Source organism: Zingiber officinale, chromosome 6A (genome assembly GCF_018446385.1).
Source record: "Zingiber officinale cultivar Zhangliang chromosome 6A, Zo_v1.1, whole genome shotgun sequence".
NCBI lineage: Eukaryota > Viridiplantae > Streptophyta > Magnoliopsida > Zingiberales > Zingiberaceae > Zingiber > Zingiber officinale.
The window spans coordinates 104,624,576-104,650,548 of record NC_055997.1 but is presented as its reverse complement, the minus strand read 5'-3'; the positions used below and the strand labels follow the sequence as shown (position 1 = coordinate 104,650,548).

The following is a 25,973-nucleotide window of genomic DNA, read 5'->3' as shown; positions in this document are numbered from 1 at the left end:
CAAGTTGGGAAGTTAGCTAGAGAAGACCATGTACAGAAGAGTTCCATGAAGTGGACTTGGGTCAGGTCTAGCATGACTGAACTGATTTGCACCAGTTAAAGTGGGTTGACTCTGGTCAAACTGTAGGCAACCCATTTGTGATGGATTAATGTGTAGCTGGCTTGGATGCTAGTGATTAGGATGGAATCAAGATGTAGAGCGTGATGGAACAGTTTTGGTTGGGTTGTACCATGGTGTCTAATCTCTGGTAGACTAGTCTGAGGTGGCACTAAAAAATCATACAGAATTTTGATATTGTTGCTATCTTTCCTCCTCAAAAAAAGGTCCCCTTCCATGCAGCCCAGTCCAAGTGAGTTCCTGGCCAATAGTGAAGCTCCACATGGCTGGAGTGTCCATTTGGATCTAAGCTGCTCTCTTAGTATGCTATGGTTATTGACCAAACTGACTAGATACATCGCTCTCTCAGTCCCAAAGGAAGCATCTCCTGTTCACACTGTTAACCTCCAGAACACACGTATGCATTCATTCAACTTTTCAAGGGAGTGGGTAATCTAATCCAGATCAGTTCCTCTCTCTTAAATCAAGTTCTATGAAGTGTTTTGGTAGAATATGTAACAAAATCTATCTTAATCTTCCATAATTATTACCTAAAGATAACTCTTATTTCCCCTAATTATTACCAGCCTCAAGCCACCATCCCAACTTAATCTCTCTCCACTTTTCCACATCTCCTATAAACTGTGTTGTCAATTAAAATTTTCTTCTTTTGCTCATTTATTGCTGCAAATGTTCCCTGGTCAAGTTGTCTCCAGTTCAGAACATATCTCTGTCTTCAAGTATTTCCTTTCTTTGTGCTAACTTTTTACTTTTTAGTTACCGCCTCTATCCTGTTCACACTTAACTAAAGTTCCAGTTTTACATCCATATACTTCTTCTATGTGTATGGTTTTCATACACTTAAACTAACTTTGATTCCTTGCTGAAATTGAAGTCGACTCGATCAAATTGCTTATTCATCTACTTTACCTAGATGGAAGAACCACAATCTTCATAACCTGCATCCCACATGCAGCCAGAAACTGAAGGGTCCAACTGGGAAGAGTACTACTCAGCCATCAATAGTAATTGAACCAACACTTGAGAAGATAGACATAAGTATTGTATCCAAGGTCTTTTCTCCTTCATGCTTGCTTTAATACAGATAAGATATACACTCCTCCATCTAACTTAATTGGATATTATCATTTTAGACATTGAGCTTTGGTTGTCAATATATTCTTCTTTCCTTTTGTTATAGTTGTATATCCTATGATTACCTCTCCAAGATTTCCATTATTGTTGTATATATCCCTTGTAATTATTGTTGTATATATCCCTTTTAATTATTGTTGTATTTATTCCTATATTATGTGGCAAAAAAGGTGATTCACTCACCCAGTGCCCCCGCCAACCCATCCCTAGGCCAATACGGAGAAGATAAATCACGGGTGGCTACTAGTCATTAGTACAGGAGGCCAAGGCATGGGGAAGGCATGCTCGAACGCGCCGAGTTTCGATCCCAAGACCTCATGTGGCAACACCCCATGCCTCAATCACCGTACCGCCCTGAGGGGACGTATTTCTTCCTATATTAGACCCTAGGATTAAGGGATTTGAGATAAGCTGTAATTATGACTGTATCTCTTCCTTCATTAGACCCTAGGATTAAGAGATTTGATAATTCTTGATGTCTATATGTTGTAATCCTCTTACTGAAATAAGATAGAAAAACATTTTAAGAAATTCTCGTTTATTTCTTTGTCATGGTATCAGAGCCAAAACTCTAAAGATCATTTCATCTTGTGTTTGGTTCCTTGTCTAGCTCAAGATCTTAGTGTTTTGTTTTTTTCGTGTTCTTCTAGTTTGTCTTTTTTAGACCTAATCTCTTAGTAGTTGTTTCTAATTGAATCATGTCTTTGGAACAATCTAAACATTTTCCTGTTCAATTTAATGGCAATAACTATTCTGCCTAGGCATTTCAATTTCAAATCTTTGTCAAGGGAAACGAAATTATGGGATCATATTGATAGGATGAATCCTGCACCTAATAGCAAGGAGAAAGAGACATATGTGAAGTGAGAGGTGAAGGATGCTCAGATTATGTCTTGGATCCTTGGAAGTGTGTGTGGAACCTCTATACTTCTCAATCTCAAGCCTTATAAAACCTCTAGAGACATGTGGGTTTACTTGTAGAAAATTTACAACCAAAGTTATAAAGCACAAAGGTTTCAATTGGAACTCGAGTTGGGTCATCAAGGGAGTATGTCAATCCAAGAGTTTTATTCTTCCTTTGGAAATCTTTGGACTGAGTACACCAATATTGTGTATGCAAGTGTACCTCCTGAAGGACTCATTCCTATCCAAAGTGTGCATGAGACTAGCAAGCGTGACCAATTTTTAATAAAGTTAAGGGAGGAGTTTGAAGTAATCAGGTTCAACTTGACGAACAGAGAACTAATTCCTTTATTGGATATTTATGTAGGAGAGCTTCTAGGGAAGAACAACGTCTCATTACACAAGCTGCCTTGGAGCAAAAAGCTCAATATTCTACTCCAATTCATGTTGCCTACAGTACTCAAGGGAGGTTTAAAGGAGGTAGAGATATGAATAATTTTCAGTGTTATAGTTGCAAAGGATTCGGGCACATTGCCACTAATTGTACTAAAAAATTCTGCAATTAATGTAAGAAACCGGGGCATATCATCAAAGATTGTTCCATTCAGCTTCAAAGAAATCTAAAACTTCCTACAATGTCTCAGTCAGTTCCTCAAATGTCGCTAGTCCTGGTTAGTCTTCTATTACTCCTGATTTATTGTCCCCAAAGATGGCATTCAAAAAACTCAACATTTCATATTGCCTGGTATTGGCCACCATCTGATTGATCTAAGGTAGCAGAAAGCAGAAAAGAGTCTTGTGAGCAGACTTTATTCAAGCTTGTGAAATATAACGTCACCTTCACTTCCAATTAGATTTCTCCACCATTAATACAGTGGCTAACCAAGTCAAAAAGTATATCTAAATGAAGAACTTTTAATGAATTCTTCATATCCTCATCTTATAGCCTCACTCCTTCCCCAAAGAAAATTTCAGTAGCTGCACATTACCTCATAGACCAAGGAAAACATCTAATTCTTTGCACAATTTCAAAAGGCCTTGACTTAAGCTTTATTAAACTCAGCTACCAAATTTCACTTTCTAAAAGTATCTTTCCTAAACAAATATTCCCTTGATGACTTTGGCTTGGCGCTTTATCCAACTTCTCATCCTCAATTCTTCCTCTATCTCTTTCAGTGCATTCTTGTTTTGGTCTGACCAACTTCCTTAGTCGACCATTCCTGATCAATTTTTTAGTTTGAAACCTTAAAGGAATGCATCCATTAGTATCATTACCATGATCAGGATGATATGGCAATATTTTGTTTTGTCCTTATTGAAACGTAAACTAAAATAGTTGCAGCTCGAGCAACAACAAATTTTGATCCTTTATTTCCATGAACACTTCTCATTCATGTGTATTCCCTTTACAGGTGGACGTGATAACACCAAATCAAACCCTCAAATCACACTGAAGATTAGAATGAAATTGATAAAGCAAAGGAGATAACAAAGCTCACATAAAGAAATTCTCATACAGAGGAAAGTAATATTATAATTGATTGAAAGATAAGACTCTAAATCCCTTTTTAAGACCTGACTCTAAAACAAATGAGGAAATAAATAATCTAAATATGGAAAATATGCTAGCCTTTGGGAAAATAATAATTAATTTCGTGATTATTACCAAAATAGAAAATGTGGCAATTTCTAAATTATTGAGCACTCATAAAAAAAATTATCTACAAAGTTACCAATCTTAAATTCTTCTACAATTATTCACCAAGTCATTTGCTTATCTGCATTATTAGTTTCTATGTTTGCATTAGGATGCCTATCATATTCCCTCATATACATCTACTAACAAAACCTTCTCAGCTCCTTAACATTTGATGTCACTTTAGCTTGTATCACATTGCTAGTAATGGCATATTTGCTTGCCTGATATAACACTTCAGCATAATCTTTAAGAGGATTTTGATATAAAGAATTTGAGAACCAAGAAGGCATTAAGGCATATTTGAAAACAGTCATCAACGGAATAGTTGGATGAGAATCATCTATCTACTTAAGAATTTTAAAATGGCTTAACAATCCCATTTTTCAATTCATCATGCTATTAACACTTCCCTTATCTAACTACTACTTATAAAATATGCTTGGAAACTTTGACTAAGCACCTTGAAATTTACAATCTCTCCAAGCAATAATCAAGCAAACCATCACTATGCTACCCTCTTCAAGAGTGTTAGAGAACTCAATATAATCAGGAATCTAAGGCCCATGAAAAGACATTAAGGAATTAAAAGTGTGGACATGCTCAAGGGTTTCTACTCCTATCGTATGTGTCTATGTTCAAAACCTGAAAGTTCTTTGGGACTAATAAGATTCTAAAATGTGATTTTAGGCGATAGGCAATCACCCTACACAGTTGACCCACTAAGAAGTAGCCAGTTAGCTTTAAAATAATATTAGGAAAAAATGGAATGTAGTAACATTATAGATGACTAACATAAATAACTAACAATGATTATTAATCAATCCATCAAAATAAGTTCGTATCATACGTAAACAAATGATAATTATAAATAAACACATAAATACAATAAAATACATTACACATTAAATTCCTCCTTGCAATGGAGAAAATGCATAACACAATAAAATGTATATAACAATATATATCTAATCAAACAAATTATACATAAACTATGACACAATGCAAAAAAGGAACCACAATGATATGACATTAGTTTCATGCTACAACAGATACCAAGTTTTAAAATTCCGAGACCTGCCGGAATTTCGGTCTTTGACTGATTCAATTTCGGTATCATATAGTACCATGTTAATACATTTCTCTACTTTTTAAAATTTTTAATTATAACTGTATATTAATTAAAAAAATAATTTTATTAATATTTGATTATTATATATGCTCATTATTGATGCTATATTTCAAAATGTTGAAGTACGGAGTTCATATTTCAATATTTTCTCATAAAATAATGCATATTAAATTTTTATAGCAGCTACATAAAGGCAAAAAATTACAAAAAATATTTTAAAAAATAAGTAATTCTCAAAATTCAAAATTAAATCTAAAATTATAAAATTATTTGAAACATTAAAAGATAATTATAAAATTATTTGAAGATCTTAAATTATTTTTTGAATGTATTTGTAAATTTTTAATTTAAAAAAATATTTAAAATATTTAATAATTATATTTTGGAAAAAGATAGAATATTTTAAATTCAGATTCAATTTTCAACATATATTAAAAAATTTTAATTATTTTATAAAATATTTTATTAATTTTAAAAAATTTTAAAATAATTTTTAATATTTGATAACTATTATTAATAATATGTTTATAACTATTATTTATAATTAACAACTCTATAAAGGGTAGCCCGGTGCACGAAGCTCCCGCCATGCGGGGTCCCAAGGAAGGATCCATTGTACGCAGCCTTACCCTGTTTTTTGCAAGAGGTTGTTTCCAGGATTCGAACCCGTGACCTTTTTGTCACATGGCAACAACTTTATCGTTGCGCCAAGGCTCCCCTTCAATTAACAACTATATAACAATTTTATAATTAATAATTTATTTATAATAAAAAATACCTATTTAGAAAATAAAAAATTTAACTTTAAAAAAAATCATGCAACAACCGCGAGTGTCGCAACCCTGTGGAGGCCACCGGGAGGGTCACGGCACCCTTGCGACATCACGAGGCCGTCGCGAGGTCACAACAACCTCACGATCGCAGTGCTGGTATGGTAACATTGTCGGTCAATGGGCGGAACAATAAATTTTGCCTATGTCAACTGACATGGCACAAAATTTAAATCCTTGACAGATACCTAATGTCATAATAGCCTACCCTTCCTAAGAAGAGAAAAAAAATATATAAACGGTCCTGATTAGATTCCTTATTATCATCCTCTGTCTTTTATTCAAGTGAACCAATTACTAAAATTAAATTGATTTTTTAATGAACACATGTGGATCACTGACACCACCTGGAGGATCCTCCTGAATTGCCATTTGGAAGAACCAACATATGGGGCATTTAATTACTTGGTGAAGTAATCACCTTATGATTTAACCTAAATCCCCTAGGCCACTTTCTAGAATAGTGGGTTCCACTTCCTCTTGGATTTTCAATGTAACAGGGTTTAATTTTTGGTTACCTCACTTCTTTCTTCCATATATAACCCTCATCGATGCACCTAGTACCAATCTGTGAGATAGTCTTCTCTCTCAATCTCAGTTGCTCAAAATCATCTTTCTTACTTTCTTATCAAATTTCATATTTTCCCTTAATATATTACCCATCACTCTAGCACTTGCCTTTGACACATCTTTCTTTCCTTTCACTAAATAGAGGAGCATTCATCCCACCACACTGACAATCAGCTTCAATTAATAATTCATTGCTTCCCATGTCTCCTTACCTATCATCATTGAATTAGATGGAACCTCCAAGCTTATGGCATTAGAATTGAGTACTTTCTTTATTTTGCAAGGAGAAACCTCAAGTTCAACTCCTTGCCTGATTGTGGCATTAGGCATCCTCTTCACTAGAGAGCTAAATGAGTTTTTACGTACTTCTCTTCACTACTTGTCTCCATGCTTAAAACTTTCTTATAGATGGCGTTGATCTATTATGGGCAACACATGATAGATATTGAAGTCGATTAGTTCTTGGGTTTAGCTCAGATCTCATGTTAGAAAAGTTGGTTATTGAAGATAAAAGTTAAGAAGAGCTAGACATAGCATAGACGAACTGATTTAAGCTTGATCAAAGTGGGATCAAAGTGGGTTGAGTTCGGACGAATAATAGGTAGCTCAATAGAAATAGATCGGTGTGCTAGCTTGAGGATTAATGATTAGGGTGGAACTGAATTGTAGGGTTCAGTGGACCAGTTGGGTTTGTTGTAGTGAAGTGGCAAATCTCTAACATACTAGTCCAAGGTAGTGACTAGTTATCACCCAAAAATCACCTAGAGCATTATGTGGTACTGCTGCTGATCTTTCCTCCTAATCTTTGTGGCCCTTGGCAACTTTTTATAATCTCAAAGCGAATGTGTTAACAGTGAAAGTCCACATGGCTAAAGTGTCCCCCTGGATCCAAGCAAACCTCTTAGTAAGCTTTGGTTGTTGACCAAACTAAATGGCCATGGTTACTCTCACAGTAGTGGCACTAAGAGCACACAGATCGAACCTCTGTTCCCACTGTTGATCTTCATAACTCACATGCCACTCATTCAGTAGCTTTTGGAGTTAGTGGATAATTTTTCCCACATCAACACTAAGTAGACTTTCTAGATAAGAGTAGAAATGAATTTAAGCTAAATAGATAATACACATAGAGATAAAGATATTATTGCTAAAAATATTCTTTTGTAGAAGAAATAATAAAACTTGAAAAGGAATTGAGGAAGAAATCAGTGCCATTGGAGGCCATTTGTAAGGCAGTACATGAGTATTGTAGCATAACTAAGATGTAGAGAATATGCTTACTCGTCGGGAAAGATAGTGATCGTACATGGTCAAAAGACCAAGTCTATATACAGGCTCTGTTGCATAAACTGGAGCAGTGAGCCCAAGATGTTTCATGGCATACGGCAAAGCACCTAGATGAAGAATATCTGGATGTGACAGTAAAACAGCATCTACTTTTGATGATACCCTGCGTACTTAGAGGAAGTTTACTGATGAGAAAAATGGTTATAGGAATGCACGAAAATAGTAATGTTGAAAAGTCACAGCTTAAAAAATAGCATAGTAATGCATGCATCTTTACAAGTAAAACATGATCATGTCTCTACAAGAAAAGTGACCGTGAAGTTGTTTGGAAAGTTATTCTAATTTACACTCTTAAGACATGGTTAGCATTTAATGCATATCCCTTGTAAAATTTTGATAGTTATGAAACTTCTTTGGTTATTGAAATGGTGATGAAATGTCATGTATTATTAGATGTGACAGAAAGACCCAATTGGCAATGATCTAACAAAAAATGGATGTGAATAATAAAGATGCCAGAGATATTCATTTTAACTGAAAAATATCTACTGCCAAAGAAAGAGAAATAACACACGAAACTACTATGAAATAACTCTAGAGAAAAAATCTAGAGTGATGGGCCCACAAAAAGTGAAATTGGTGGGCCGTGAATTTATATGTCTATCTCTGAACTTTTCCTTGAGATTTTTTTCCCTCTGCATATCATTGCTCTATTAGAAATTTCATGCTTGCACGGTAGCACTATTCATTATTATGGATTCATATTGTGCTTCCATTCTGATGTTCGTTTTTTTACTTAAAAGAAGTACTCCCATAAAGATTCTGAAATAGGTGAGTGAGAATGCAGAAGCAACACACTGTTACTTCCGCACTGAACATGATATGCATGCAAAAAGGCATCTCACAAAGATGGAAATAGATTTAACAATCTTCAGAGCATAGTAAAGTTCACTACTATCAGTTGCTAGTTTAGGAAATACAATATCATGCAACTGTCACATTTTAAACCATCAAGTATGCAACTATTACAATTCTTAATTTTGACCATCCTCAAGAGCTAATGATTTGGCAATTATGAGCAATCGAACCTTTTTTCTATTATATTATTAGAACAAGTAAAAAGGCTTTAGCTTGGCAAGTAGTCTTAGTCAAGGAAATTTAGTTTCTATCTGTGATGTTGTATGCTTAAGCCAAGAAACCTTGTATCACAATAAAGCTTCTTCAAATAAAGATTGATGAAGAACCTGCTAGACTTTTACTTTCCTTTGATTGGAAAGTGGAGGCATTATTAACCGTTATATAACTCGTTACATATGTGTAGGGGACACAAATATTAGGGTCTTCTCTTTCTCCCTCCTTGAGGTAGTTTAATATATATTCTGCAAAAGGTTATACGCTGGTGCCGGATGCTCCACAGCCATCTGTAGAGAGGTAAATCAAGAAACCGAGTAGGCCACCATGTAGGAGGATATTTTACTCCGACTTTGGCGGGAATCGACCCTTGCTCAATTATGCAAATCTACCATGTGATGACCAACTCAACTATGCCCTAGAGGCAAGTTTAATATATGTATGCAAACAGAGAGAGAGAGAGAGAGAGAGAGAGAGAGAGGATCCACTTAGTTTAAGATCATTCAGCATATTGTTTAAATGAACGACTAATTGTAAGCGCATTCAATATTCTTTCTATTAATATATGTAGTAGTGAAAGAGACAAAAGTTGAATAGGTGATGAGAGAGAAGCTCTCCCTTCCCTCTAGGATTCCTAGAGGGAAGGTGGCTGGAAGTTGGATAGGAGGTGCTGGGCTGCTCTTCCGACGGCCGTGTAGCCTCTTTTTCCTCTCACCGGCAGTGAGGGAACTTGTGCACGGCAGTGGCAGTGCTTCTCCTGGAGTTGGCGGTGGTTTCTTGTGGAGGTGGTGGCCAGAGTTGGAGTAGAAGGTGCAGATAGCGTTGTGTTGGCGGAGGCTTTGTCCTAGGGTTCCTTGTGCAAAGAGACCGCTAGACTGCTGTGTTTTCATTTTCAAGCTTTCCGACAATCGCCGGAGGCCTTCCTGGCCTAGATGTAGGTCACCAAACAGGCTATCACTCCCGTTTTTTGTGGCTGCAGGCTGCTTGCAGGGGTTGCACCCTTGTCTTTTGCACCAAAATGGCAAGGAGGAAGCAGGGGACTGCTGCAAGCAGAGGCCAAACCCAATCACCACTTTGTTTTGGTCCTCAAAAAGCTGGGAATGTGCAGGAAGAGGCAGAAGATGCTGCTGTGATTCTAGCTGAATTGGAATCACTTGTTGACAAGACAAAGGAGGCTGCGGATGGTGATCAGAATCAGGAAGAGGCTGCTGATCAGAATCAAGGGGCTGGAGTAACTGAAGTGCCGGCCGGAGATGCTGAACGTCCGACAACAGATGGTTGTCTTGGTGGGGAAGGGCTCAGGAACATGGGAGGTCCTGGGCTGGTCTTTACAAAGATAATCAGAAGGTGAAGATGGCAACACATTTACATCAGCACAAGAACACAGGGGGAAGAATACAGTTTGGTTATGATGACATTGAAATGGTTGGAGGAATCAATGGGCTATTGTCTGGTCAAACGCTTCATGGGAAGACACCCAGCGAGGGACGGAGTGCAAGCTGTGGCTTCTAGATGGAGGGTTCCTTACAAATTTTTCATGCACAAAAGTGGCCAGGTAATTTACAGATTTGATACGATTGAGGATCGAGAGAACATGTTGCTTGGAGGGTCCTACTTTGCCTTTGGAATTCCGTTATTCTTGAAGCACATGGACGGGAGGTTCATTCCGGTGTGGGTTCAAATTCATGAACTCCCTCCGAACTGTTGGATGCCAAAGGTACTTAGCATGATCGGTTCTAAGGTGGGCAGGCCGCTGTACACCGACAAGTTGACGCGAACTCGAGAGAGGTTGACCTTTGCTTGCCTCTTGGTGGAGATCTCGGTAATTGAAGAAAGAATCAAGAGGGTACTAATTACACTACTGACTAGGGAACAGCTTGATCTAGAGATATTACATGAGGTTATATCAAATTTCTATGAGGAATATCAAAGAATTGGACATCAGACAGCAAACTGCTGAGGGAATACACAATAATCATAGCCGACGAGAAATACAACGGGCAGACGCTCCCAATCTGCAAGAGGTAGACGTTGCAGGTATGGATGGTGTCCAAGAGCTCCTCCACAAACAAACGGTGAAACAACAAATGAAGAAGCTCCAGCAAATGAACTTGCCATAGTAGAGGTGGTAGATCCGGTGGTGGTGGAACACCCAACTAATCTTGAAGGACAGTCCAATATTTCCCAATTGCACTCAGAAGAGGAGCAACAGGAGAGAAGTAGAGCACCACAGACTCAACCTCAGCAGGGTGAGTCAGCAACTTCGGTGGGCAAAGATGATCAGTTCAGGAGTGTCCAGCATCAAGACTCCCGACAAGTACATGTGGGGTAGAATCCTACTTTGCAACTTTCTTCCACATCTGGAGGAGCTCAACCCTCAACATCAGGCACAAACAATAAGTTAGTAGAAGTTGCTGGAAATATTCAGTATAGCAAGCGATTGTGGGCGCGAGCAGCCCAAACAAATGCTCAATGAAGGTTGTCGCTTGGAACGTAAGGGGTTTCCATAAGTCCCTTAAACATGGGGGGTTCTGCACTTCCTCAAACCCAAAAATCTGCAAGTATTGACACTTCTAGAAACTAAACTCAATGAGATCGTCCTTTATCCAATTCTATGGCTGAAATTCACAGGTATGGGCACTGCAAATAATTTCAGCTATTCTAACCATGGACGTATACTGCTTCTTTGGGATGTACAGCTGACATGGACACTATTATGGTAACCGACCAGTTCATGTACTGCCATATCAAGTGCCGAATTATAGGGAGGGGTTTCTTGGTTACTTTTGTTTATAGATTGCACGCTATAGTCACTCGAAGGCCGTTGTGGGAGAATCTTAGCCAACTTGGAGAGAGAACATAAAGGAACCTTGGCTTCTCATAGGGGAGCTATCAATTACAAATCATGAAATAAGGTATCTTCAACTTTTTGTCCAACTTTACAGCCTTGTGGACCTTCGTTCAATTGGATGTCGTTTAACTTGGACAAATGGTGTGGTGTCTTGTAAATTAGATAGAGCTCTAGTAAACTCACAATGGTTATCGGGTTGATAATGATAGTTATGCAGAATTCATGGCTCCGGGATGCCTATCGGATTACTCTTGTGATATTGTACATACTCTTGTTCGGGATTGTGCCCCTAATCAACCTTTTAAATTCTTCAACATGTGGGCACTACATGAAGAGCCTCAAGGTGTGGTGAAGGACTCTTGGGAAGCTCCTGTACAAGGCAATGCTCAATTCAACCTCACTCACTAAACTCAAGGGCCAGTTGAGAGGGCTAGATAAGAAGCATTTCGAGAGGGCAAAAGATGAACTAGAGGCCGCCCAACACATCATACAATCAGGGGAGAAGCACCGGTTGACTGTGGACACTTAAGGAAGAAGGCACGCTATTTGGAAAAGCAGAAAAAAAAATTCTATCAACAAAATGCAAAGAATGTATACAACATAAACTCAGACTGATTTTTCTACAAAAGGAATGTCATTGTCACGCTCACAAAAAAAAACAGGAGAAAAAACAAGTTTACTGGAGGTGGCTAGCGAATTTATGGAGTATTTTCATGGCTTCTTGGGTAAATCGGCTCAATGTAAAGAAATGGACAACTTGTTGCTTCCAGACCAGCAGTTAAATAATATCCAAGCAGCAGATCTTATCAAGCCATCATGGTGGATGAAATCAGGAATGCTCTATTTGATATAGGTGTGGACATGGCCCCGAGGCTGGATGGGTATGGTGCATAATTCTTCACTGCTACATGTAAAATAGTTGGGCCTGATTTCATTGCTACGGTTCAGGAATTCTTTCTGTCAATGGAATCATACTTTGATTGCTTTAGTTCCAAAGGTTGATCATGGCCCAGAGGTTGCGGATTATAGACCAATATCTTGCTACAATGTTTTCTACAAGGTTATTGCCAAAATCTTGGTCGACTGATTAGTTACAGTTATGGGCAGCTTACTGGATCCGGCACAAGCAGCTTTTGTGCAAGGGCATTCCATAGGAGACAACATCAATCTATTACATGAATTGCTCTAGAAGTATGCTTGCAAAAAGATATCCCCTAGATGCATGATTAAAGTTGACTTGGGGAAGACCTTTGACATGGTGGATTGAGACTTTCTCATGTCGACACTTGTTGGTTTTGGTTTTCCCCAACAATTCCGAGACTGGATCCGTGCATGTGTTACCACAGTTTCGTATTCTATAAGCCTAAATGACAGCATTCACAGTTTCTTTAGTGGATGGCGGGGACTAAGGCAAGGAGACCCACTATCACCCTTATTATTTGGCCTTTGTCTTGAAGTACTATCAAGAAGATTGAAGGTAATTTTTTCACTGCCTTCTTTTCATTTTCACCCCATGTGTGGAGAAGCTCGGATCAATCATCTAGCCTATGCCTATGACCCCTTGATGTTTACAAGAGCTGATGTTACCTCCATTACATTGATTGCAGATTGTCCGAAGGATTTTAAGGATTAAGAGGGTCTGAGAGCTAATCTCTTGAAGTCTAACATGTATATGACCAGAGTTGATGACACAACCAGGGCACAATCACTACCGATTACCGATTTTCAGGAGGGCTCTTTTCCTTTTTGATATTTGGGTATTCCTCTTGCTAGAGAAGCTACGAATTGCCAATTATGGGCCCTTGCTTGATGCGATAACAAAGAAGATAAATGCATGGCTAAAGCACACATTATCCTATGTTGGACACTTAGAATTGGTCAGATCAGTCCTCCAAAGTGTAGAATGCTATTGGCTCTCCATTCTTCCCATATAGAGCCGTCAATTTGGGTTGGACCTGTCGAATTGGCATGTCCCATCAAACAATTTAAGCAGATTAGGTTGAATTTTTATCAACCTATTTAAAAGCAGATCAAGGCGGGCCGACCCGCCTAGGCTGCGACCCGTGCGGGTTGACCCGCGGTGGGCTTGGGTTGACCTGTGGGTTGAGAAAAAATAAAATTTTTTCTAAAACTTAAAACTAAAGTAGAAAATTCAAAGGGCTTGTGGATTTGACCCGTTTAATCCGTAACCCAAACTTAAAAAATTTAATCTTTTCTATATATATTTTTTATTTTTCGATAGGCCCATGGGTTGACCCATCGAGCCCGCAACACGCCTTAAGTTGGGTTGGAGATTTTCCAACCCGTCAAGATAATGAGTCAGCCCGCCTCGCCCCGCCAGTCATGGGTCGACCCGCCCCGCTATGGGTCGGTCGGTTTGACAGCTTTATTCCCATACCAAGCGAGGTGATTGTTAAAATCTATGGAGTTTGTTAAACTTTCATTTGGTCTTCCAAACACCTATCAATCTCTTGGGCTAAGATGTGCCTCTCGAAGCAAGAGGGAGATTATGGACTTCCAGCTTTACAAGCATAGAATAATGCCTTCTTATGCAGAACACTATGGAATATTCAATGCAAGACCGATTCATTATGAGTGTGATGGGTCCATCATCGCTACATCAAAGGAACTGATTTCTAGCAATGACGTTTGAAAGCCTAGAATTCCCCCATGGCTAAGCGGCTTGTTGACATTCGAGATTAGTTGGTTTGGGGGCTGAATGGACAAGGAACAACAAACATGAAGCTGCTGGAATTGTTTGCTGTGGAGAAAAATGGGATAGCCAATGCATATGAGTTCTTCCGGCCATAGGGACCTGCGGTAACTTGGCATCAGTGATTTGGAAACTAGGAATATTCCCAAACATCATTTTTTTTGTTTGGCTACTTACTCATGGGAAGCTACCGACAGCAGATAGATTTGTATATGAGTCTTACAAGAGCTGTGCATTTTGCCGGCAGGTGGACGAATCAAATGCACACATTTTCTTTGAGTGCTCCGTTACCCGAGCTCTATGGAACAAGGTGAGAAGATGGCTTAACATTTGATATGAGGTACGAATGATTGGAAGACTGATGCAGATTTTCCAGCAGCATTATATTGGCAACCAGAGCATTATGAAGGTGTGATACTTTGCGGTTTCATACATGATTTATCTTTTGTGGGAATGTAGCAATATATGTCATTTTGAGAATGATATATCTTATATTGATAGGATGTTCCACAAACTATAGACACATGTCTACCGGTTTATGGATCTTCATTGATTGTATGTCTGATTGTATGTCAGTTTGACAGCTATATATATATATATATTTACCTTTCCCCAAAATTCAATATTCTTTCTATTTACTTTCCTCAACAGACCCTCATGGTGTCTTGATTACATTGATCTCATGTCCTAGTCATAGATGCCAATAGGGTAAGGAAAAGTAGCAAGACACACCGTCAGTGTTCCTCTTTTTTTCAAAAAAAAAAAAGATATCAGAACATTATTGTCAAGGAAAGTTATTTTGTTTGCTTTAAATCCATTATGTATCTTCAAAACATGAGATTGAAAGAACCACTAGATTCACAGGATGGCAAACCTACATTGTCAAAACACCTACTTGAAAGCAGAAGGTTAGTCAAGAAACAGGTAATGTGGCCATAGCAATAACAAACCTCCATATATATAATTCGTCGACCCAGTTTCATACCACATACTCTTTTTCTCTTTTTAAGTTTTCCTGCGTGTGGTCAAATGCGAAAAAAAATCTGGAATCTATAAAAATCTTTCTTTGTCTACTAAACCAACAAGAGGGAGAAGGATATAGCTATAACTTAAGCTCTCGACCAAAAATTTACCACCTTTAAAAAAGACAAGCACATACGAAAGCTTGTCAGCATAAATCCAGTAGAAAAATGTGGGGGCAAGGACAAGAAAAGAAGAACCTGGAGAGTGGCTGAAGGAGGTTAGGGTCGAAGAGGTCGTTCCATCCGCAGTCCATCAAGAAGTTGAAACCGTCGATCGAGAGCAAGTAGCAGAGAGGGTTCTCACTGTAGACACCGCAAAGCGGAGTCATCTGCACGGAAGTCCCCATGGATGTCCACGGATGGAAGAAAACCCAGAGAGCGGAAAACCAGGGTTTTGCGAGGATTTCTCGTTCTCGCCTCTTGAGTCAGTGGAGCCGAACCAAGGAGATGTGGTTCAGCTCAGCAGGGGCCACTCGCGTGTGCCAAGCGGGGGCGACGCGGAAGCTTTCCTGGAATTCCCCAGGAGACCTTGTTTAGGGCTCGCTCGCATGGGCGTCTCCTGCGTTTAATTTTAAATTGTAGCTGTGGGATCAGATGTTGGGTTTAGCACAAATTTTAAGTTTCAGCATCCAGTCAGATGTTTATATCAATAATTTGGACGGTTGTGATGTGATCTTGAAATTGACTCCAGTGTTAGATCCCTCCTATTGACGGTTCCACTTTTTTTTTCCGGAATTGTTTTTCGTTCGGTAAATTACAGCCCAATCACAACTTTGTCAAATTGTCCCTTTTTCCTTTTCAGCTCTGCAGAAGTTCGTTCGAGATCTCGGTGAATCCATTTCGCCGCGGAGCTCAAACCCTGGTATTGATCGGTGTCGTCTTTATCCCTTCATCGAATAGTATTACGAGGAATGTTCCCTGCTTTTCGCTATTTACTCTGCATTATTTTAACCCTGATTTTTTTGTTGAAGATTGTCCATCATCTGGTTAATTTTTGGAATTCGAATTTTCGATCGAATGCACTCTTATTTCTGATAAAATTGCATTTGTTTTATGGGATGTATTGATTTTTTTTTTACGAGCAGAGAAGCGATCCTTTCTGTGGATTCCTAATCGGGAGAACCCTAAGCAACAAGGGAAAGATGTCTGGACAAAGTCAGCGCTTGAATGTGGTGCCTACTGTGACGATGTTGGGGGTGATGAAGGCCCGGCTCGTCGGCGCCACCCGTGGCCACGCCCTGCTCAAGAAGAAGAGCGACGCACTCACCGTTCAGTTCCGGCAGATCCTTAAGAAGATCATTTCCACCAAGGAGTCCATGGGTGATGTTATGCGTAACTCTTCTTTTGCCCTCACCGAGGCCAAGTACGTTGCCGGAGACAACATTAAGCATGTGGTGCTTGAGTCTGTTAAATCTGCCTCCCTCCGGGTTCGATCAAGGCAGGATAATGTTGCAGGCGTCAAGCTGCCTCGCTTTGAGCATTTCACTGATCATTCTGCTGGGGATGCCAAGTCCGATCTGACTGGGCTTGCGCGTGGTGGTCAACAGGTACAGTCTTGTCGGACTGCCTATGTCAAGGCAATTGAGGTCCTTGTTGAGCTTGCTTCTCTCCAGACCTCATTTCTTACCCTTGACGAAGCCATTAAGACTACCAATAGGAGGGTGAATGCCCTTGAGAATGTCGTGAAGCCAAGACTAGAGAATACCATTACCTATATCAAGGGGGAGTTGGATGAACTTGAGCGAGAGGATTTCTTCCGTTTGAAGAAGATCCAAGGATACAAGAAACGCGAGATCGAGCGGCGGGAACAAGATGCAAAGAAGTATGCAGATAATATCCCACTGAAGACTGGAATTTCAATGAATTCAGCCCACAATTTGATCTTTGTTGGTGCTGAGAAGGATGACGATATAATATTTTGATCCTGTCAAAATCCTAAGCATGATTTGGTACGTTTCATGATTGTTATTTATTACTGTTTTCTTATGCACAAGAAGTTTCTATTGATTGCTATTGATTTAAGGATTGATTTATTTACAACTATTTCCTATTGATTTCTTGTTTTGAACTTTCTATTCTTGACTTGATGCAACCTCTTTTTGATTTGGAAGAAGCTCTCTCTGAAAATGGCTACATTGTGTTATGGAAGCAGTTGTTGCAGTTGCAACACTAGTATTGGTTAGGAAATTGAAAGCGGATAGAAAGATTGGCGAGGGTTGTTGAAGGTGTTCTAGTTTTGTCGGCAACTATTGGTATTTACAATTATTTTTATCTATTTAGGAAGTCAGACTTGAAAGACAATTCAATTTATTGATAACCTAAGATATATGATGCCTAGGCTGCATTATCCCTAAATTGGGTGATAAATTATCACATAAAGGATTCTCAAAATGAAAATGAAGTTGATATGAAATGATTAATGTTAACATTATATTGTGTTGATTTGCCCCAAAGCCTTAAACTTAAATTTCATTCTTATGGTCACATGTTAAAATCTTGAGTCATGTTGATTGGCACAGTTGAGATTTTTCATTCCACTCCCACACTAAGACGTGGAGTCGATATCGTCATGAACAGAGGAGTTATTCGCTCTTCTCCTCGCGACTTTGTTGAGAAGGTATAAAAGTAGCAACTAACCGTGAGGCTAGGGATGCAAGGGAGGCAAACAAAGTAAGATCGCAAGTGGGAGAGAGAGAGAGAGGTTAACTTATTCAAGAAGAGAGGAACAAGTGATGCCTACCAATGGCTCAATCTAGTGCTCCAACATCGCAATTGGATCAGCAGCATGCCAACCAAGAGAGAGAGTGTTGCGAGAGAGGAACTACAAGAGGAGAACATAGTGAGAGGAGAAAGAAAAGAAATAAATAAGTCTCACATCCTAAAACTCCTGCTGCAGCAAATGACCCATACTATAAACTCTACCCAAAGAACTCAAGCACACCCTAATTACACTCAGATTGGATTCTCAGAGATCTAATAATCAATTTGGTTTAGTTTAAATAATCAATAAAATTCTAAATTAAATAGCAGTAGAAATTTTAATTGGAAGCAAGACAATATATAACATTGGACTTTTGTTTGCTTTCAAGTAATAGTTCTTGCGGTCAATGAAAAGTTTAACGCAAAGATTTATACTTTAGAAGAAACAATAAAACTACCTAAATGCAAATAGAGTTGAATATTCTTTCTTCGGTAGACACATTTTCAGTGGTTTTATCTAACTCATACATGAATTGAACTTTTTTTCCTATATTATTATTGGTGTTCTCCAATATAGGGTATGTTAAATGAAATGAAATGAAATGGGGTGCTATGTCTCCAATACGGAGATTGGGTTGACACTTTTATGTTTTAGCTTGAAATTGGTGGTCCCACATGACATGCATCCTCTTTTTCTTCTCTGTGCTAGTGTCCCACGCAGACGAGTTAATGAAGGATTTTTCATTTCTTACAAATGAATATTTTTTGACAAAGAGAAGAAATCAAAATGAGTTGTAATAATTCTATTTTTCTTTTTTGGCCTAATTAAATTAAATAACACAACTATTAGTCTTTGTTAAGAAAATGAGTTGCTATAAACAAGGATTAAGAAAATGATATAAAAAAGCTAAATAGGTACAAATCTTTGTATTTTATCAAATGGCAACAATGACTAAATGAGTAGGCGACAATCCTTTTAGTAGAGCAATTGATAATATATTTTAGACATAAATTTTGAAATGGAAAAAAATGAATTTTTTTCTCTTTTAGTTGTAAAAGATTACAACAAAACATTTTGATCTCATTTTAACAATTCTCAACTTGCAAAAAAAATGTTGCTATTAATGAAAGTATTAATTTAGATAAACACAAATTTGTCACAAGCCAATGTAGAATACACATTTCATGGGTCTTTTAACCAAAATAAAGGAAATAAGCAAAAAGAAAAAAAAAATTGTAGTTTGATTATTAAAATCAAAAGATGATATGAGATATACAAACATTTGATTGCGATAACAATATAAGCAAAGTGGTGAAGATTTTTATAATAATTGGTTACTTATTGCTCGCAAATATTAATAAAAATATATATTTTTTAATTTATATACATTTATATTTAAAAGTTACAAATATATTTAAAAGTAAATAAGTATCAAAATTGTATTGTATAACATGATACAATACTGAAACTCATTACAATTAGAGGTCAAAGCTCTAACTCCATCACGGATGGTGATTTTAAACCTTGCTTTTAGTCACATGTTTTTCTGGATTTACTTACAATTAATAAATGTGATACCATGGTTTGAAATCTTATACCGTGTCAGTCGAAATGTATTATTCTGGTAAATTGTTGAAACTCTAGCACTCTACTAAGGTTGTGTCATAGTTTCAGTCTTTGACGGGAAAGAAAGATATTATTTTAGGATCGTGTCAATCCTTTAATGCATGGTGTCAGTGACAAATTGAAGATTGAAGGAGGAAAAAGATGAAGCAAAGGAAGGAGGCATTGTAATGTTATTGAGTTTCAATAATTTACTAGAATGATATTTTTTACCTTGCATGGTACAAGATTTAAAACTTGCTTATCTCATTTTTATATTTCATCTCCTTCCTTCTTCATTATTGGCATCATGCATCGAAATATCGACACAATGCCAGAACATCATTCAAGTTTAAGACCAAAACTTTGGCACGATTCGAGATTTTGAACCGTGTGTGACACAATAGGCATTGTCAGTGTCATTCAATCTATAAAAAATGTTTTATTTTGCTGTAGGCATAGTTGTTGATTTGTCATATGAAACATTTCAATTTGTAATCTAACAAAATCATTTTTATTAAAGTGGATAAACCTGAGAATGTTGGTTAATTGACCATATGTCCAATTTCATTCAAGCCTAGCCACACTTGATATTAGTGATAGTCTATAGATTGTAAAAGGAAATCACTGAAAAAATTAACTGCTTATTGTATTATTAAAATTAGTCTTTTATTGATAATTTTGTTTGAATTTTTTAATCGATGGTTAGAATAAAAGATTCTAAAACTTTTGTTGCATTAGTGATAGATGAAGAAAGATATGTTATGATTCTAAAGCATGTTGAGATGTTTGTTAAAAAGGTCTCTAGTCATAATAATCTTGGGAATAGGATATTGACTTCACGGTATGTGATAACAGCAAGTGACGTATTTTGGTATTTATGAGTCGGTCCTTTAAAAAAGTTGCATATGTGTGTGTTATTGGGTTTATGGCTAATCATATAGAGATGAGTAATCGCTCCTAGTAAAATGAAGAATATGTATAGTAGAAACCAATTGAGAATAGTTCTCAAGTTGGTTCCCTTTAGTGGGTTGTTACTATATTAGATGAACACTTAGACGTATCCTAGTAAGGCAAATACTAATTGTCTTAGGGGCACGTCATGATTTGATGTGATAAGGGGTAGTGGGTAGTCTTGATATATTGCTAACACTAATTGCTAAAGACTTATGTATCTAAACCAATGAAGAAAGAGTTTGATTATTTAGATACAATCTCACTATGTTTGGGAGCCTATAAAGTTTGATGCACAAAGCATACTCTCTTGCCATAAAATGCAAGTAGCTTGAGGGAGTTTTTTTTTTAACCCCCACAGTGTAGCCAAGAGTTGGTACCCTTGCTTCATTGGACAAGGGTCGATTCCCGCGAGGTTCATTCCCCTAGGATTAAATGTCCTACCTAGGATGTTGTTTGGTACGTAAGTTACCTCTCTTCATCTTGCCGTGAAGCCGCCGATGAGGGATGCTTGGGGTAAGCGAAATGACTTTTTTACTTTATTGAGGGAATTGTTTTTTAATACTTGGTGGCAAAAGGTCATACATTGACCCCGGACACCCCCACACGAGTGGTCTCATAGTCATTTGTAAAGAGGTCTTTTTTTTAATACTTGAGTAAGTGGTGATTGTTTTCGTCAATTAATTAGATAATTAGTAGTTAATCATGCTTATCGCTGAAAATTTTTATTGGAATAATTTAAGAGATAGTTTATTGAATTGAGTTTTGAAATTAGCTAATTAAGAATTCATTTGCATGATAAAATTCATGGGGTCAAATTGAAAATTAATCAAGAGAATTAAAATTTTGTTTTAAATTTATTTCATTTCAAATTAAATTTACAAAAAATGTAGAAATTAATTTAGAGGGAAAATAGTTTTGGAAATAATTTACAAGAGATGTACAATTTGTAATGATTTAAAATTCAAAATCTTTTAAATTAAATAATTTGTTATATTAAAATAATTAGGATTAAAGGATTAGTTTTGCATCTAACCAATTCTTTAGGCGGCCTAAAGTATTAGGATCACAAAGAAGGATTAAGACACATGTGGTGTTGTGTTTAGTGTACTTGTCTCATTTAAGTATGTGATTAAGATGTTCCTACAATAGAAGTGTTGTCGCCTTTTCCTTTGGAGTCTAATGTTGAGAGTTCTTCCTCTTGCAAATGATCTTCTATATCTAATCAATTCTTTAAGCAGATGAATATCTCCGATGTTATTTATTCAGTGAAATTATTTTCTTATCCAACACGCTATGCACTGTGCTAAAACAAGAGTTCAATGCTATTATAAACAAGAAATAGTAACTACATTATGTACCATTGCAGCAAGAATATGGAGAAGTGTGGCTTATGTTACCACTGATCTAAAATATTTATATTTTTATATATTATACACTTGATACTTTATTCGCACCAAAAACCAAATGAAAACATAACTCATTTATTTCATTGTTTAAATCAATCACTAGGTTTCTTCCTCTATCATGTTGAGTCGCTAGACATTTGTTATGTTGAGTCATGAGACGTAGGTCTTACAACTACTTATGTGTCGTCATACTTCTCAAATTATGAAATGTGCAGTTCATTTAACAAGTATTCTCTCTTTTTTATTATTGAAAAATGCATATTCTCATAATATTCAAATTTTATAGCACACAATCTAAAATATTTAACTTTAGGATTGAAAACTACTGATATGCAAAATATATTAAAAATAGTATACTTCCAATATTTTTTAAATTTTGTTTCCATTAATATAATAAACTATTAAAAAGACTAATATTGTTTAGACCATGTAGTAAGAAATGAGATGTAGCAGAGTTAACAACCAAAAACTCTAAAAGATTACAAACTTTTTCACTATCAATTTGAGTTGTATTTGTTCATATTAAGTGAAAAGAGGCCTTTGTATTATAAGTATGATTTCAATAGTAAATTGGTTGTATTTCATTCTTTAGTGCACATTGCAAGGAAACTAATTTAAAGGTATACTGGACTTTGCAAAGAAAGTGGATGATGTTGATGGGAGTTGGGCATGATCGGCGATGATAATATGCAATACCATGAATTAATAATAGAATAAAATTTTAAAGAAAATTAGAAGTTATAAATAGATTGTAAGAGACTGGAAATGTAAAATTTGAGAATTGTGCTTTGATTGAGAACTTGATTTTAGAATAGATGTGTTTGATAAGGGATAGGTTGGAAGGCTATTTATAGAGAAATTTTAGGAATGATTTATAATTTATTTTGTATTTTGAAGGAGATTTTGATAATTATACATCTAGATTACCAGAATGTCCTTAAGATTTTAACTTTTTAATCCTTATAGGAAGAATATCTTGGTTATATAAAGCAATTTGATTGTGGTTTTATAGGGCAAATGGATTTTGGATCACCATTGGGTTCTTAGCATTTTGGTTGTGCTTCTACCTGATAGATGTATCATTTTGAGCCTTGTTATGCTGAATTTGGCTTGCATGTTGTGCCTGGCGCAGGCATGCGTCAAACTCGAAATAGCCTAGAGTTTGTCGTGTCTAGAATGCCCTTGCCTCACACAAGCTCCATGTCAATTTGAGTCATTGGCAGTTGGACCAGTTTGACATGCATGGCTTGTCCCAAGCCCAGATTTATGCCCCTTAAAAGGTAAAAAAATGTACAAGGCCTACTATGCTTGATGGCAAGTAGCTATGTAGCAATATATCTATATGCAAAAATATTAGCGTAGTAGAAATGAGAATATTAAGATGGATTTAATGACTACTAGAAAAAAATAACTTATACAATATTAATATGCAAGAGCTAGTAAGTATAAAATAAGGAAAAATTGATTGAGATGATATTAACATATTTAAAGGTGACCTATTGATCCTTTATTTGGAAGAGCTTAATTGATTAGACTGGAAAGTATAAAGGGGAAAGGACATCAAACAAACATAAGTTAAAGACAATTTAATTGATGAAAATATTACTAGTGATATGATCTTAAAATAAAGCGTAAGAAATTTCATTATTTATTCAATATTAAATGCCAGGATAAACATGGCATAGCGATATTGATGGTGGTGGTGATTGTTTGTACCGAAGTGGGCAGATGAAAATTTGGATTCAGAGTTTCTTTAAATTGATTTGTTGGTATTGGAGAATATATTTGTTGAGTAGCCTACTAGGAGTAATTATGGTAATGCAATTCTTTTGTTAGCTTATTATTGAGAGAATAAAAGATGCTTATGTGCTAAGAGTATCAACAATAACAAAAACAACAATCAAGCCTTATCCCACTAGATGTGGTCAGCTATATGAATCCTTTTATGTCATTGAGTTCTACCTCCTACTATATCATCATCTATACTTAAATAAATTTTATCTTATTTTATTATTGTTAACTGAGTCTTTTTTTGTCTTCCTCGTTTGATATGAATGTTTGTTATAGTTTCACATCGTAAGAGTATCAACAAGAGCTATTATTTAATTATTCAGACAATTTGAAGGAAAAAATACATAAACATGGTAAGCGTTGCATTTTTTATTCCCACTCCCTACCCAATAACTGTAATGGATTTTAGAAAAGAAATAAGTATTTCATAATCATATTGATGTTTGAGGCCTATGTTACCCGGACTCGCATACAAATATTTAAAGGGTAGATGACAAATAGAGAAGAGAAGATGGACAGTAGATTAAAAGATTAAAAATCATCTGAGCCTTCAGCATGCATTTAAGCAGTTGTTTTTGGAGAACTGATGTAAAGATTACAATAGATGAGAAATTAAGGGGGAGGATAGGGAAGAAGATGGAGACCATACCTTGTAGAGGAGAAGAATTTTGTAGCAGAAGAGTGGAGGAAGAGTGTTGTCAGTAGTGAAAAAGAGAAGAGTTGGGTCATTTGTGAGGTTGCCATCCCCTGTAACTTGAAGGAAGAAAAAGGAAAACGAGTGAGGAGAGATCGTGTATCTGAGAGAGAGATCAGTGCCTTTGTGTACCTTAAATCGATTTCTGGTTTCCCTGAACTGCATAATCACTTGCCAGACCAATATATTCTGCATTTTGGGTTGACTAACCAACTATTTGAAAGAGATGCTTACAAGGAACCATCAGCCGCTTCTTCAAACTGTCTAGGCAACCATATATATCTCTACTAAGGTGGCTTCTTAAAACAATGTAGACCATATTCTGCTAATCGTTAAGAATCAAATAATCAACTCAAAATTTGAATTGTGGAGAAACATTTTAAAAACTAGATATCTTTTAAGCGAAAAACTGAATATACGAATTGTTAGGAAAAAAAGATGTGGGAATAGTTAAGAAACAAAGTAAAATGGGATTTACAAGTAAGATTTTTATATATCAATTTATTATTGAATAAGAAGGGGATATTGATGAGGATGTCATTACTAGGCTGTGATAGACAAAAAGGGACAAAATGAATCTTCCTTTTCATTGCAGATAGTGTCACAAGTTTACTGTTAAAATAAAGAGAAGCTTCTGGCGACTTGTGTGATTGTCCTTTGCCTGTTGTTTTTTACAAGTTTTTGTTACAACTTGCTGTACTTATAGATGTTAAGAATATGAAAAAATAATAATGTAGAGAGAGAGAGAGATTGTTAGAAGTGTATGAAAGAAATGTGGAAAAAAAAATATTGTCCAAAAGCAATAGGAGTTACTTCAGTAGATGTTACAATAGACAAATCCATTGCAGAATTGCAGTAGCTGAGGCACAACCAAAGCATGAACATGCAGGCAACAAGGATGAGAACATAATTATCAAAAGTAATCCCAAAATTAAATGTTCCCACTGGCCCACTGTTTGATTCAAGTTTCCTCTCCGTGTTAATTAGATGCTAATTCTCTTTGTTTGAGTTATTGAAACTGTGTAGAATAGCCTGACTTTGTAGCTTGTTATTGAATTCTATGATGATCTGATGACGTTTCTCTTCTATATTCATGTTTCCAGAGTTGGATGCAATCTTATGAGTGATTCTTCACCGGCATAGATATCCATGGAAATATTTCCATTTCCCTGTGGTGCGTAGCCCTGGTAATAATTGGACCATTTGCATTCAAGAGTTTTTGGATCAATAAGTTTGACATTTGGGTTTGCCTTTTGTTTTCAAACGGTACTTTGTGGCCTTGGAACTGAGACCACCATCAATAATGTTGCACTTTAGTTTGTTTATATTGATTAATTCGAGTTGGGAAGACGAGCGTGGATAATTTGTACTTGTGTTTCACACCATTAAGAATTGAAGACATAACGAGGCAAATCCATGATGTTCGTTTATATTAA

At 36.6% G+C, this 25,973-nt stretch overlaps 2 protein-coding genes across 6 annotated transcripts in view; one reads left to right on the top strand and one right to left on the bottom strand.

Moving 5' to 3' along the window:
• Positions 1–15,976, bottom strand: part of LOC121997227 (cleavage and polyadenylation specificity factor subunit 2) — a 43,526-nt gene extending 27,550 nt beyond the window's left edge. For all 4 annotated transcript variants that reach the window (XR_006116249.1, XR_006116250.1, XM_042551538.1 and 1 more), the window contains exons 1-2: positions 15,585–15,976; positions 7,664–7,832 (exon numbers count right to left, since the gene is read on the bottom strand). Coding sequence is in view for 2 of the 4 variants with exons in the window: in XM_042551538.1 (XP_042407472.1) it covers positions 7,664–7,832; positions 15,585–15,733 (318 nt within the window). In the remaining 2 variants the exon portion in view is untranslated. The remainder of the gene's footprint in view (positions 1–7,663; positions 7,833–15,584) is intronic.
• A 118-nt stretch (positions 15,977–16,094) lies between these two features.
• Positions 16,095–25,973, top strand: LOC121997228 (V-type proton ATPase subunit D-like). Of its 2 annotated transcripts, none has more exons than XM_042551540.1 (3): positions 16,095–16,248; positions 16,472–17,335; positions 25,641–25,973. In XM_042551540.1, the coding sequence occupies exon 2, from the start codon at positions 16,529–16,531 to the stop codon at positions 17,306–17,308; it is 780 nt and encodes a 259-aa protein (XP_042407474.1). In that variant the 5' UTR covers positions 16,095–16,248; positions 16,472–16,528; the 3' UTR covers positions 17,309–17,335; positions 25,641–25,973. The 2 variants fall into 2 exon arrangements, with proteins under 2 accessions (XP_042407474.1, XP_042407475.1); XM_042551541.1 differs by having other exon boundaries at positions 16,144–16,258.

Bases quoted from the DNA above. Each gene is read 5' to 3' on its own strand.
- LOC121997228 (XM_042551540.1), top strand. From the start codon at position 16,529: ATGTCTGGACAAAGTCAGCGCTTGAATGTGGTGCCTACTGTGACGATG.